This window comes from Tachyglossus aculeatus, chromosome 5, assembly GCF_015852505.1.
Source record: "Tachyglossus aculeatus isolate mTacAcu1 chromosome 5, mTacAcu1.pri, whole genome shotgun sequence".
Taxonomy (NCBI): domain Eukaryota; kingdom Metazoa; phylum Chordata; class Mammalia; order Monotremata; family Tachyglossidae; genus Tachyglossus; species Tachyglossus aculeatus.
In genome coordinates this window covers 732,365-746,499 of record NC_052070.1, presented here as the reverse complement: position 1 = coordinate 746,499, position 14,135 = coordinate 732,365, and the positions used below count along the sequence as shown (strand labels likewise).

Below are 14,135 nucleotides of genomic sequence, written 5' to 3'. Positions count from 1 at the left end.
CACGGTGAAAACCTCAAAGGAATGTATCAAAGACAGCTGCTGGATGGGTTTCCTACGTGTCAGATTTCAGTTATGTGAGATACCATTCATTTATTCAATCATATTTATTGAGCTCTTACTCTGTGCAGAGCACTGTACTAAGCGCTTGGGAAGTACAAGTTGGCAACATATAGTCCACTACACAAAATGGTACCCTGGGAGGCTGAGGAGGTGAACAGCCACTGATCAGGGTGGCAGAGGTGGATATGTGTGTATATATATACATATGTATGTATGTATGTATGTATGTATGTATGTATGTATGTATGTATGTATGTATGTATGTATGTGTGTGTGTGTGTGTGTGTGTGTGTGTGTGTGTGTGTGTGTGTGTGTGTGTGTGTGTGTAAGTTAAGATGACAAGGGACTTGCATCCCTGAGAATACTTGGGTGCTGCCTGCTCCCCACCCCCACCCTAGCACCAACTTCATCGGTAAAGCAGCCCCCAGGAATGTTTTTTTCCTCTGTGTTGAGGGAGGGACGCTGCAGAGCTCCACTGGACATGCCATTGACTCTCAGTTGCTGCTCAGAGACTAACATATTTGTCAACCACTGGCCCATCTATCCTTCTTGCCCACCTGCTTTTCCCCCTAGGACCAGGAAGATGACCAGCAGGCAGGACATTCTGTCCAGATATATCTCCCCTCCATTCTAGCTATAAGGGAGAGGCTGACTGCAAAGGCCAATCCCAGCTTAGGATCAGTGAGTGGGGGAAGCCCATAGTTCTGTGCACCTTTCTCAAATTCCTTACTAAACTGGTCCAGAAGACTGGGTTTCTCGGAGGATAAGCTTGGAAAGGATGATGGGTTGGGATTTTGGTCTCGGGAACACTCACAGTTTCTCCAGCAGGACTTTGTACTGCTCGTCTCCTCGGCCCCCTTCCACCTCCTGGTCCAGCTTGGTGATCAGCTCATTCTCAAACTGAAAGGACAGGCCACAGTCTGATGGGAGCCCCAGTTGGTCAGTCCTCAACCAACATTTCCAGATCTGTCCCCACCTTTGCATCAAACCTCCTCCAGTTAAAGGGAGACGGGGCCGAGCTGTGTCAGTGCCTTTGGCTTTGTTCTCGGGGCCCTGGGGAATCACTAGGAGCTGTCGGCAGCCACAGGCCACTTCTGCTTCATTCCAGCTTGGGCAGAATTGGACACTGCTCCCCGCCCCCCACCCGCCGGTCAGCATTATTCAAGGGCTCACAGTGCAGAACAATATCTTGGCCAATCAGAGAGTTAACATTCCTGGTCCCTGTAACTGCCCGCTTAGGTGGTAACTGTTTGTTAGACCATAAACAGCTTGTGGGTAGGGATCCTGTCTACCAACTTTTAAGAGTGCCTAGTACACTGTTCTGCACAAAGCAAGGGCTCAATAAATGCCACTGATTAATTGATTAATAGATTGTTTTGTATTCCTGGCCACACTTAGGGCCTCAGAATGCTTGCTGCAGAACCTCCTGGCAACTGCAAATATACACTCTGACTTGGGTTAAGTGCTCCTTGCAGCCATGCTGTGTCTGGACCAGTGGGAAGACAGACACAGAGATAAGCCAAGTCTCTCCATAAGCCTCCAGAACTACTCAGAGAACAGACAACCCGTATCCCCTGGGTCTGCTTCTCCCGACGAATGCCCAACCGACATTCATACCCGTACCGCTAGAATTGGTGATCTCCTGATCCTTACCATGTGGAAACTGTGGTTCTCACTGAAATTGAACTCACACTGCATCATGTCAAAGAAGATGGGGATTGTGGCCTTGCGGAGCTCGGGCTCGGGGGTCAGAGTCACCTCGAGGATTGGACCCACCATGGATGGGATGAACTTGAATTTGTGGGGACCTGAGACAGCGGCAGGAAAGCAGATGGATAGAATAACTTCACTGTGGCAGGCAGTGGTTCAGTCTTCCAAGGAAGGAGGTGAATTGAAATAAATCAGCAGATTTTTCAGAAGGAAAGACTATGTAATTGGGCAGCATGTAGCCATTGTGACAGCTGGTTGTTTGCATTCTTCCCAGTACAAACAGGCACTGTGAACCACGCAACTCAATGTCCAAACTACAATACATCTATCAAGAAAGGAGAGGCTGTTTTTAGGCAAAGGTTTGGTAGGGAATGAGAGACGAAGAAGCAAAAGAGAAGAGAGCCAGATGCTGTAAACCTTAAAAATAGCATAAGAAGGGACAAAGGTTTTGTGGGTACAATGTGGCTGGGACTGCGGGTCCCGTATTGGCCTTTTGAGCCACACACCCTCTCAAAGGGGAACTTCACCATCAATGGTATCTTCTTTGAAAACAAAGGACAACACTATATATATTAAATGGTCCTTTATACAAAGTTACATGTACTTTATGTACTTATAAATAATATACTACATTTATAAATATTATGTATCACATGTATTATTATTATATCTGTCCATCCATAGTATTTAGTGAGATCTTATTGTATGAAGACATTGTTCTAAGCACTTTGGAGAATACAACAGATGTCATATCTGCTCACAAGGTCCTCACAATCTAGTAGGGGCGATACACATAAAATAATTTACAAATATGAGGAAGGAGGGCTCAAATAGTAGAGTATGTAAAACAATGATGTACAAAAATGTCTTGGAAAGCAGTGAATGCAAAAGTGCTGAGGTGACAGCAGTGAGGATGCGCCCTGGGAGAAGAAAAGGTTGGGATACTTGGAAAGGTTGGGATTTCAGAAGGGCTCTGCAAGATGGGAAGAACTGCAGTCTGGAGGGCTGACAGGGAGGAGGAAGAGTGTGAGTGGGGGTTGGAGGCAGGAGACTGGAGGACAAGGCACAGTGAGAAGGGCAGCCTGGAAGGAATAAGGGTGTGAGCTGTGGTGGAGTAGGAGAAGAGAGTGGATGAGCAGGAGGAAGAGAGCTGGGGGAGTGTCTCAAAGCCGACAGTCAGGAGTTTCTGTTTGGAATCCATATACTAATTCCAGCGGGCTCAGAAACGAAAGTTCAATCCACTGAAGGGTCAGGAAGGGAGTTCAAGAGAGGCTTGTGGAAGGATCCATCATGGTTAAACTCACCCAGGTTATACCACATATCCCGGATCCTGAAGCCGATTTCCTTTCTCATGTCCCCGTATCTAAAAAGAACATTTTAAACCATGGGTGAGGTTTGAAGAAGAGAGACGCTGACACACTGAAGGAACGAAATGAGGAAGTTGGTTCTGAATCCACACCCTGGTGTTTCAGCAGGCCTCTGCTCATGAATCATGGGTGGCTCTAAGCCTTGCAGACAGTTTGCCCACAGTTGGTAGGGATACGTTTTTGTAGGAGATGGGACAACTTTAATATCTCCTCCCTTCTCTTCCTATTGGAAAAGGGCTGGGTGATCACCTCCAGAGTGAGATAATCTTAGCACTAGGGTGAAGGGGGCATGGGACAAGTGCACACAGAGTCAAAAGAGAAAGGGAGAAGACCCCAGAATGCAAATTCCACTATTTGATGAGAAAAAGCCTGGAGCTACTTCATTTTGCTGCATTGATATTGGCTAGATAACTGACAGACAGAAGAGAAAATAAACACATAGAGATGATCTCTAGGTCTGACCAGTCAAAATAATAATAATAATCATGGTGATAATAATGATGGTATTTGTTAAGTGATTACTATGTACCAAGATCTGGGGTAGAAACGAGATATTCATATCAAGATAATCAGACCAGACAGTGGCAGGGAATGTGTCTACTAACCGTAGCACTGTACTCTCCCAAGTGCTTAGTACAGTACTCTGCACACAGTAAGCGCTCAATAATTACTATTGACACAGAGAAGTGAAGTGGGTTGCTCATAGTCACATAGTAGGAAAGAGGCAGAGCCGGGATTACAAGAGAAGCAGCATGGCCTAGCAGCATGGCCTAGTGGGTAGATCATGGGCCTAGGAGTCAGTAGGACCAAGGTTCTAATCCCGGCTCCATCACTTGTCTGCTGTGTTGTCTTGGACAAGTCATTTAACTTCTCTATGCCTTAGTTCTCTCATCTGCAAAATGGAGATTAAGACTGTGAGCCCTACATGGGGCATGGATTGTGTCCAACTTGATTTGCTTGTATTCCCTCCAGGGTTTAGTACAGTGTCTTGCACACAGTAAGTGCTTAACGAAAACCACCGTTATCATTATCATTATTATTACTAATAATAACCTAGGTCACCTGACACCAGTTTTGTGGTCTTTCCACTAGGTATTGAGTCTTTACTCTGTGCAGCACACTGTTCTAAGCACTTGGGAGAATAAGGTTAGTACACATGATCCCTGCCCACAAGAAGTTTAAAATCCTAAATGCTCAGGGCAGTACTCTGCACACAGTAAACCCTCAATACCATGATTGATTGGCTGCCCTACCTCCTTCCCCTCCCCACAGCACTTGTATATATTTGTACAGATTTATTATTCTATTTATTTTACTTGTACATATTTTCTATTCTATTCATTTTGTTAATGATGTGCATATAGCTATAATTCTATTTGTTCTGATGGTTTTGACACCTGTCTACATGTTTTGTTTTGTTGTCTGTCTCCCACTTCTAGACTGTGAGCCTATTGTTGGGTAGGGACCGTCTCTATATGTTGTTGGCTTATACTTCCCAAGTGCTTAGTACAGTGCTCTGCATACAGTAAGTGTTCAATAAATACAACAATGAATGAATGAATGATAGTGGTAGACACACACACTAAAATAAATTATAGGTAGGGGGAAGCAAGACAGTTTAAGTATATGTATCTAAGTGCTATGACTTGTGGGTGGTAAATGCCCAAGGACATAGGGGTCACAGAAGTTCTAAAGTGGCGGGGCAAGGAGCGGGGAGAGAGAGTGGGAAGAGGAGAGATTAATTAGGGAAAGCCTCCTAAAGGAGATGTGATTTCAAAAGCACTTTGAAGATGGGGAGAGCCATTGTCTGTTGGATGGGAAGGAGCAGGTAGGGTGTGAGCAAGAGGTCAACAGCGAGAGAGATGAGAATGAGGCACAGCAAGAAAGTTGGCTTGAAAGGAGAGAAGCTAAGGTGTAGTGTGAGAAGAAAAAGAAGAAGAAGAGTGGGGAGAGAGTGGACCGAGTGTCTTCAAGCCAATGGTTGGGATTTTCTCCTCAATATGGAGAGGAATGGGCAACCGCTGGAGGCCCAGCAGAAGTGAGAGATGTGGACTAGAGAGAGGCAGAGCTAGAGGCAGGAGGATTAACAAGGAGGCTGATGCAGTTGTTTGACATGGGATCTGATAAGTGTTCGGGGCCAGCATGGTGGTAGTCTGGATGGAGAAGAAGGAGTCTTCTAGACTGTGAGCCCACTGTTGGGTAGGGACCGTCTCTATATGTTGCCAACTTGTACTTCCCAAGCGATTAGTACAGTGCTCTGCACACAGTAAGCGCTCAATAAATACGATTGATTGATTGATTGAGTGGATTCTGCAAAATTGAAAAGATTTGGTTACTGAATAATAATAATAATAATGGTAATAATTTTGGTATTTGTTAAGCGCTATGTGCAAAGCACTGTTCTAAGCACTGGGGAGGATACGAGGTGATCAGGTTGTCCCTTGTGGGGCTCACAATCTTAATCCCCAGATGAGGTAACTGAGGCACAGAGAAATTAAGTGACTTGCCCAGTCACACAGCTGACAAGCGGCGGAGCTGGGATTTGAACCCATGACCTCTGACTCCCAAGCCCGTGCTCTTTCCACTGAGCCACACTGCTTCTCTAATGAATGAATGACTGAATGAATAGATAGGCAGAAAAAGAAAGAGGACAATCACCTTAGAGTTATTAAATCTCATTGGTTTACGAGCAACAGAGACCCAGGGATGGTAAAAAACATTCCCAAGGACATAGAACCAACCCACTCATAGTGAAAGCTTGATTCAAACCCTTGCATTTTGGCTGATTAACTTCTACGCCAACCAACTGCTTTTACACAAAATACCTCAATTACCTTCTCTCCTATTGGCTGCAAAGAAAACATGCAGTCACTAAAGCCATTTCTAGCTTTGCTGAGGTACTACCAGAAGGGCTAATTCATGTTAAATCAACCTGCTTTCTGAAGAGTGAAGGGGTGGGAGTAGGGAGAAGGAGAAGGGGAATTGAGGGTGTGCACCACCCATTACAGAACAGGGCTGAGGTCACTGAGATCCTCTTCATCTCTAGTCTTTCCCAGCACCAGACAGCCAGAATGGCACCGGGATGAGCCTAGATAATGTCTAACGTTGGATGGGTAAGCCAGGGCATTACTGGAATGGGCAGCGGCTGTTCCACTCCTGCTATGGGGACACTTACTTCTTGAAAATTTTGTTGCGCTTGGCTTCCGAGAAGGTTTCAAGTTGAAGGGAGTCATGTGTGAGAAACGCTACTGCCAGATGGAAATAATTGTTCCAGAGCTGCAGAAAGAGGTGGGTGGGAGGAAACAGAAACCAGAATTATTAAATATCATGATTAAAAGGTTCGACATGGCCTTCAGCTGTCCGCAGAGTATTGTGAGAAAAAGACAATTCAGATCATTTTCTTCTCAACTGGATCATGCCTTGCAAAATGTGTGGGTGAGAAATCTTTCTATTCCCACTTTCTACTGAGCCCGGAGATGCCAGCTTCACTTAATCCATTTCAACCCATTCGACACAGAATAGTGTCTCTAAATTCTTGAGTTGGGTGAATTACCCAGCAGACCACATTCCAGCAATGTCTGCAAGCATTTTTTGGGAAATGGATTTTGTGAGTGAAAGCTCCCTTCTGGACAAGGTAATCTGACTCTAGCTGTCAGTTGAAGCTATCAGGATCACGTGACTCACAATTCTGGAAGGGAAATCCACTAGCTCAGCCCAGGGCCCACCCTGGAGACCCTGGTGGTACATATTTATTACTCTATTTATTTATTTATTTATTTATTTTACTTGTACATTTCTATTCTATTTATTTTATTTTGTTGGTATGTTTGGTTCTGTTCTCTGTCTCCCCCTTTTAGACTGTGAGCCCACTGTTGGGTAGGGACTCTCTATGTGTTGCCAATTTGTACTTCCCAAGCGCTTAGTACAGTGCTCTGCACATAGTAAGCGCTCAATAAATACGATTGATTGATTGATTGATTGGTTGGTGGGTGCACTGTCTGCTTGACTGACAGGGAGCATCCTGAGATCTACCACTTCTCCTTCCTGTCTCCCAATTCACTGTAGCTCAAGAGGCAGCACAACAGTGTCTGCCTCCCCTACTAGATTACCAGCTTCTTGAAGGCAGGAACCATGTCAATTAGCAATCTTGTACTCTCCTGAGTGCTTAAGTGCCCTGTACAAAGGAGGCGCTCAGTACATACTACTGTTTTATTAGATTGGTGGCCATAATCCATGTGGGCATGCAGAGGCATGAGAGAGGCAGTGGCCACCACTCCACGCCCAATATCTGCTGCCAAAATGGTGGGCACAACTCATAATTTGAATCTCACAGTCAAAGTCTCCTGTTTGCATGGGGTCACCCTAATGCTTTTGAATCCAACATTACAGAAATGCAATGGGAGGAACCACTGTTACAAGAGTTGGTGATTAAGTGGTAGGATATTATTCAGAAAAATATGGTTTTATAAAAATGATTTCCACAGATATGGCCAGACCATCATGGATGGCATCCTTGAAATTGTATGGGGAATTTAGATCAGGGAATGCGTCTGGTTGGGGCAGAGGATCCAAGAGTTTGTTATCTGTGGAACTACGGGAACCTTCACATTGAACTGGCTTTTCCCTGTAGGTGACATTTCATGAGAACCATCCTTACCTGGAGTTCAAAGCTTGCCTGGTCCATGAAGAACCGTGTCAAAACTTCTGCAAACTGGTTGATAGCTTGGAGAAAAACCCTGGGAAGAGGAACAGAGCAGTTTTTGAAGCACAGATTTTAGTGTCCCACCCGCACGATGAGGAAAACAAGACTGAGACTAAAGATCAAGTTTTCATAAATTCCCCTAATCTTTACTCAGCAGCTTCTCTGAACTTTATTTTACTGCATAATAATAATAGTGGTATTTGTTAAGTTCTTACTATGTGCCAAACACTGTACTAAAGGCTGAGGTAGATATAAGATAATCAGGGCGGATACAGTCTCTGACCCCAGGGAGCACACAGTCTAAATAGGAGACAAAACAGGTACCAAATTCCCATATTACAGAAGAGGAAACTGAGGCCCAGAGAAGTGAAGTGACTTGCCTAAGGACACACAGCAGGCAAATGGTAGAGTCAAGTACAGTACCCAGGTCCTCTGACTCCCACATCTGTGCTCTACCCTCTAGCCTGTCTCCCCAACTAGACTGCAAGCTCTATCTCACACATTAGGTGCTCAAAAAAACCCACCGGTTAAGCGATTGATATGAAATGAGAGAAGGCTCAATGCTCAATTCTGCAGGGCCCAAAGCTCAAGACGCTAAGGTTGGGGCCCACTCCCATGGTACCTGGGGTGGTCGCCCTTACCTGCTCTGCATCATATTCATGACCATCCAGTCACTGGAATAGACATTCTTTCCGATCAAGTCCTTAAACATGATAAAAGTTTCCATCAGGAAGTCCTGGACCAAACATAGGGAGAACAGTTGAAAGGAGTTGGAGTTTATTTGCTGACATTCTGACTGGATGCCCGCCGCCCCTCCCCACCCCCCGAGCCCCTCCCACCTCGACCCTAGGCCCCAAGCCACGCAATAAGAATGCCCTCCAAATCACTGGCCCTCCATTCTGATATCATTATACACCCTTAACTAAGATGTCAGGAAATCAGGACTCATCCGTCCAACACCATGGGGTGCCCTGGGGTTGGAAGACGCAGCTTGCGTGTGTGCACCTGTGCACAGTGCCGGAAGTGGTGAGTGTGACAGCGTGCGTTTCCTTTAATGCGAGGCTCTGTGAGAGCAGTGTGCACCACCCAGAGTGGTTTGCCCAATGCTACAGCTGAGAAGCAGCTAACTTCTTCCCAATGATCGACCTATAAAAATTCTGGCCAGTGGGTAGGGAGACAAGGTGTCATTAAATAAGCGATTAAGTGCTTAGTACAGAGGTTTGCACACAGTAAGCGGTCAATAAATACAATTGAATGAACTAATAATTAGTACAATTGTCTAAACACAGTAAGTACTCAATAAATACCACTGATTGAAATTAGAGTTAGCTGGTTTTATATTGTGACCTAGGCCAAAATTTGCAAAAGAGAAAGGGGCACAAGGCACCGTAAAAGTTAAATACAACATAACAAAGGACAACCTTTTTGTGTGCCCAACGTGGCCAGTACCGTGGATCCCATATTGGCCTTTTCAGCCACGTAAAAATGCACGCACGCACGCACATACACACACACACAGAGTTACACATACATATCTCCTCTCTCAAGTGCCACCCCATCCACCTGTGCTTCAGACCCCATTCCCTCTCACCTTATGAAGTTTTGCCCCTTCCCTCCTCCCCTCCTTAACTTCCATCTTCAACTGCTTGCTCTCCACTGGTTCCTTCCCCTCTGCCTTCAAACATACCCCCGTCACCCCCATCCTAAAAAAACCCTCGCTTGACCCCACTGCCCCTTCTAGTTATCGCCCTATCGCCCTCCTACCCTTCCTTTCCAAACGCCTAGAACGAGTCATCTACACTCGCTGCCTCGAATTCCTCAATTCCAACTCTCTCTGAGACCCCCTCCGATCTGGCTTCCGTCCCCTACACTCCACTGAAACTGCCCTCTCAAAGATCACCAATGACCTCCTTCTTGCCAAATCCAATGGCTACTACTCTATCCTAATCCTCCTCGACCTCTCAGCTACCTTCGACACTGTGGACCACCTCCTTCTCCTCAACACGCTATCCAACCTTGGCTTAACAGACTCCGTCCTCTCCTGTTTCTCCTCATCTCTATGGCCATTCATTCTCAGTCTCCTTCGCGGGCTCCTCCTCCCCCTCCCATCCCTTTACTGTAGGGGTTCTTCAAGGATCAGTTCTTGGTCCCCTTCTGTTCTCCATATATACTCACTCCCTTGGTAAACTCATTCGTTCCCACAGCTTCAACTATCATCTCTACGCTGAAGACACCCAAATCTACATCTCCACCCATGTTTTCTCTTCCTCCCTCCAGGCTCGTATCTCATCCTGCCTTCAGGACATCTCCATCTGGATGTCTGCCAGCCATCTAAAACTCAACATGTCCAAGACTGAGCTCCTTTATCTTTCCTCACAAACTCTGTTCTCTCCCTGACTTTCCCATCACTGTAGATGGCACTACCACATTTCCCCTCTCACAAGCCCACAACCTTGATGTCATCCTTGACTCCACTCTCTCATTCACCCCACATATCCAATTCGTCACCAAAACCTGCCAGTCTCACCTCCACAACATTGCCAAGATCCGCCCTTTCCACTCCATCCAAACCGCTACCTTGCTGGTTCAATCTCTCATCCTATCCCGACTGGATTACTGCAACAGCCTCCTTTCTGATCTCCCAACTTCTTCTCTCTCCCAGCTTCAGTCTATACTTCACTCTGCTGCCCGGATTATCTTTCTACAGAAACACTCTGGGCATGTCACTCCCCTTCTCAAAAATCTCCAGTGGTTGCCTGGAATCAAGCAAAATCTCCTCACCCTCGGCTTCAAGGCTCTCAATCACCCTGCCCCCTACCACCTCACCTCCCTTCTCTCCTTCTACAGCCCAGCCCTCAAACTGCTCCTCGGCCACTAACCTCCTCACTGTGCCTCATTCTTACCTGTCCCGCCGTCAACCCCTGGCCCATGTCCTACCTCTGGCCTAGAATGTCCTCCCTCCGCACATCCGCCAAACTAGCTCTCTTCCTCCCTTCAGAGCCCGAGAGCTCCCAGACTGAGCCCCCTCTTTTTCCTCTCCTTCTCCCCTCCCCATCGCCCCCCTCCCTCCCTCTGCCCTACCCATTTCCCCTCCCCACAGCACTTGTATATACTTGTACAGTTATTACTCTATTTATTTTATTTGTACATATTCATTACTCATTAATGATGTGTATATAGCTATAATTCTATTTATTCTGTTGGTATTGACACCTGTCTACTTGCTTTGTTTTGTTATCTGTCTCCCTCTTCTAGACTGTGAGCCCGTCTCTATATATTGCCGATTTATATTTCCCAAGTGCTTAGTACAGTGCTCTGCACACAATAAGCGCTCAATAAATACGATTGATTGAATGAATGAATGAATGAACACACACACACAAACTTCCCCATCAGGGTTGTGTTCTTCTAAAGACAAAGTAAGTAGAATGCAGGACTCTTGACTTAGAGTCTAGTGCTGTTTCCCTCCCTGCCAACCACCACCTGAGAGCAAAGCACGCTGTCAGAGGCAGCCTCTTGTTTGAGACGAGCATGTCCTGCTGACTTACAATGAGGTCCTGCCTGGTTTTGAAGGTGCTGATGTAGTGTTTGTAGTGGAAATCGTCCATCTGCCTCAGGATGGCAGTCATGCAGGCTACAAAACTACCCTGAAAGGGAAAAAGAATAACAACTCATTCAGGACTCCAGGCCACAACCCCCACCCAATCTGTCTGCCCCTTGGGTTGAAACCCTTAGCTCCCATGCTCACATGATCACAAGGAGATCCCTCCAAGACTGAAAGCACATATTGAGTTCTGGGGTTCCAGTGGCTCTAGTACCTCTGGATAAAGCTGGAAGGGTCTTGGCTGCTGCTTCCACAGACTGTCTGCAAGCCCTGGAAGGCAGGCTTTGTCCCATCGATAACTAAAATTTGAAAAATCCTTTGGGGAAACTGAAGATGTAGTAACTATGCTGTTACAGAGAGGGCTGGATTCCAACTGCTTGGATGCCGATCTCCAAGAGCCCCCTGGAGGCCTTTCAGGTAACTTACTGACCCTGCAGAACGAGTAATCAGTACTCTTCTTTAGAAAGCAAATGCAGCTCGTTGTGGGTAGGGAACAGGTCTACCAACTCAGTTATACTGTACTCTCCCAAGCACTTAATACAGTGCTCGGCACACAGTTACATGCTCAATAAATATGACTGCCCCACCTCCAACTTTTTTGAACAATTCTGATCCCTTTCTCACATTCCTTCTCTCATTCTCCATCCCTACATTGATCCCTGGGGACTTCTACCCTTCCACTACCCACTTTCTATCACTCCTCAACTCCACTGACCTCCTGCTCCACCCCACCTCATCCACCCACCAACTTGGAAGGCACACTCAATCTCATCATCTCTAATCACTGTACAATCTGTACCCTCACCAACTCTGAAATCCCTCTATCTGACCACATACAACCCCCTCAGCTGCCTTCTCTCCCAAACATCTCCTCCCTGCAAATCTGTCCTGTTCCCCCACAGAGACCTCTGATATTCTGACCCCATCCAATTTTCTCAAGCCATCATACCCCATTTAGCCTTCACACTCAAACTACCTTCCCGCAATGACCAAATTGTCACCCTCAACTCCACCCTCTCTTCTGAACTCAACTCTCTTGCTGCCCTATCCCTTCATCGATTTCATACCTCTATCCCACAGCCCTGGATCACCTCCACAGTCCTCTTCCTTCGCTCCTGTACATGAGCCGCAGAGCGCTGCTGGCAGAAATCTAGGCATCAGGCCATCCATCTGGCACGACCATCCTTCCTGTCTCACAAGCCCGCAACCTTGATGTCATCCTCGACTCTGCTCTCTCGTTCACCCTTCACATCCAATCTGTCAACAAATCCTGCCGGTCTCACCTCCGCAACATCGCCAAGATCTGCCCTTTCCTCTCCATCCAAACCGCTACCCTGCTCGTTCAATCTCTCATCCTATCCCGACTGGATTACTGCATCAGCCTCCTCTCTGATCTCCCATCCTCGTGTCTCTCCCCACTTCAATCCATACTTCATGCTGCTGCCCTGATTATCTTTGTCCAGAAATGCTCTGGGCATATTACTCCCCTCCTCAAAAATCGCCAGTGGCTACCAATCAATCTGCGCATCAGGCAGAAACTCCTCACCCTGGGCTTCAAGGCTCTCCATCACCTTGCCCCCTCCTACCTCACCTCCCTTCTCTCCTTCTACAGCCCACCGCGCACCCTCCGCTCCTCTGCCGCTAATCTCCTCACTGTACCTTGTTCTCGCCTGTCCCACCGTCGACCCCCAGCCCACGTCATCCCCCGGGCCTGGAATGCCCTCCCTCTGCCCATCCGCCAAGGTAGCTCTCTTCCTCCCTTCAAGGCCCTACTGAGAGCTCACCTCCTACAGGAAGCCTTCCCAGACTGAGCCCCTTCCTTCCTCTCCCCCTCGTCCCCCTCTCCATCCCCCCCACCTTACCTCCTTCCCTTCCCCACAGCACCTGTATATATGTATATATGTTTGTACATATTTATTACTCTATTTATTTATCTATTTATTTTACTTGTACATATCTATTCTATTTTATTTTGTAGTATGTTTGGTTTTGTCTCCCCCTTTTAGACTGTGAGCCCACTGTTGGGTAGGGACTGTCTCTATATGTTGCCAATTTGTACTTCCCAAGCGCTTAGTACAGTGCTCTGCACACAGTAAGCGCTCAATAAATACGATTGATGATGATGATGATGATTTGGTTTATATGTTTTGTTCTGTTGTCTGTCTCCCCCTTCTAGACTGTGAGCCCACTGTTGGGTAGGGACCATCTCTATATGTTGCAAACTTGTAGTTCCCAAGCACTTAGTACAGGGCTCTGCACACAGTAAGTGCTCAATAAATACGACTGAATGAATGAATGAATGAAATCTGAAGTTCATCCTTGCATTGCTTTAACTTTGTTCTCTCCTCTTCCCAGCAAAATTATTTGTCCATCCTTATTGACACCATGCCCTTGCCAGTTTTTCCAAACGTTGAACTCCCTCTTCGAACATCCTCCACCCTCATCTCCCCTGTCCATCTTCCCTAATGACTTGGCTACCTACTTTATTGAGAAAATTGAAAGTAACAGGCATGATCGCCCTAAAATCTCCCCTGCTCCTCTCCAGTCCCTTCCTCCTCCTGACACTTCTTCAACTCTCATCCTTCCCAGCAGTTATCTCTACAGGAGATCGCCTCCCTGTTCTCAAAATCCAACCCCTCCATCTGCACATCCGACCCCATCCCTTCACTCTTTATCAAAACACTTGCCTCCT

At 46.6% G+C, this 14,135-nt stretch overlaps 1 protein-coding gene across 1 annotated transcript in view; it reads right to left on the bottom strand.

The window, feature by feature from the left end:
- The window catches only part of DOCK5 (dedicator of cytokinesis 5), a 189,478-nt gene that overhangs the window by 49,699 nt on the left and 125,644 nt on the right, over window positions 1-14,135 (bottom strand). The window contains exons 27-33 of the mRNA XM_038746260.1: window positions 11,388-11,486; window positions 8,481-8,575; window positions 7,795-7,873; window positions 6,313-6,413; window positions 3,075-3,133; window positions 1,714-1,868; window positions 875-960 (exon numbers count right to left, since the gene is read on the bottom strand). Of these exons, the coding sequence (XP_038602188.1) occupies window positions 875-960; window positions 1,714-1,868; window positions 3,075-3,133; window positions 6,313-6,413; window positions 7,795-7,873; window positions 8,481-8,575; window positions 11,388-11,486 (674 nt within the window). The remainder of the gene's footprint in view (window positions 1-874; window positions 961-1,713; window positions 1,869-3,074; window positions 3,134-6,312; window positions 6,414-7,794; window positions 7,874-8,480; window positions 8,576-11,387; window positions 11,487-14,135) is intronic.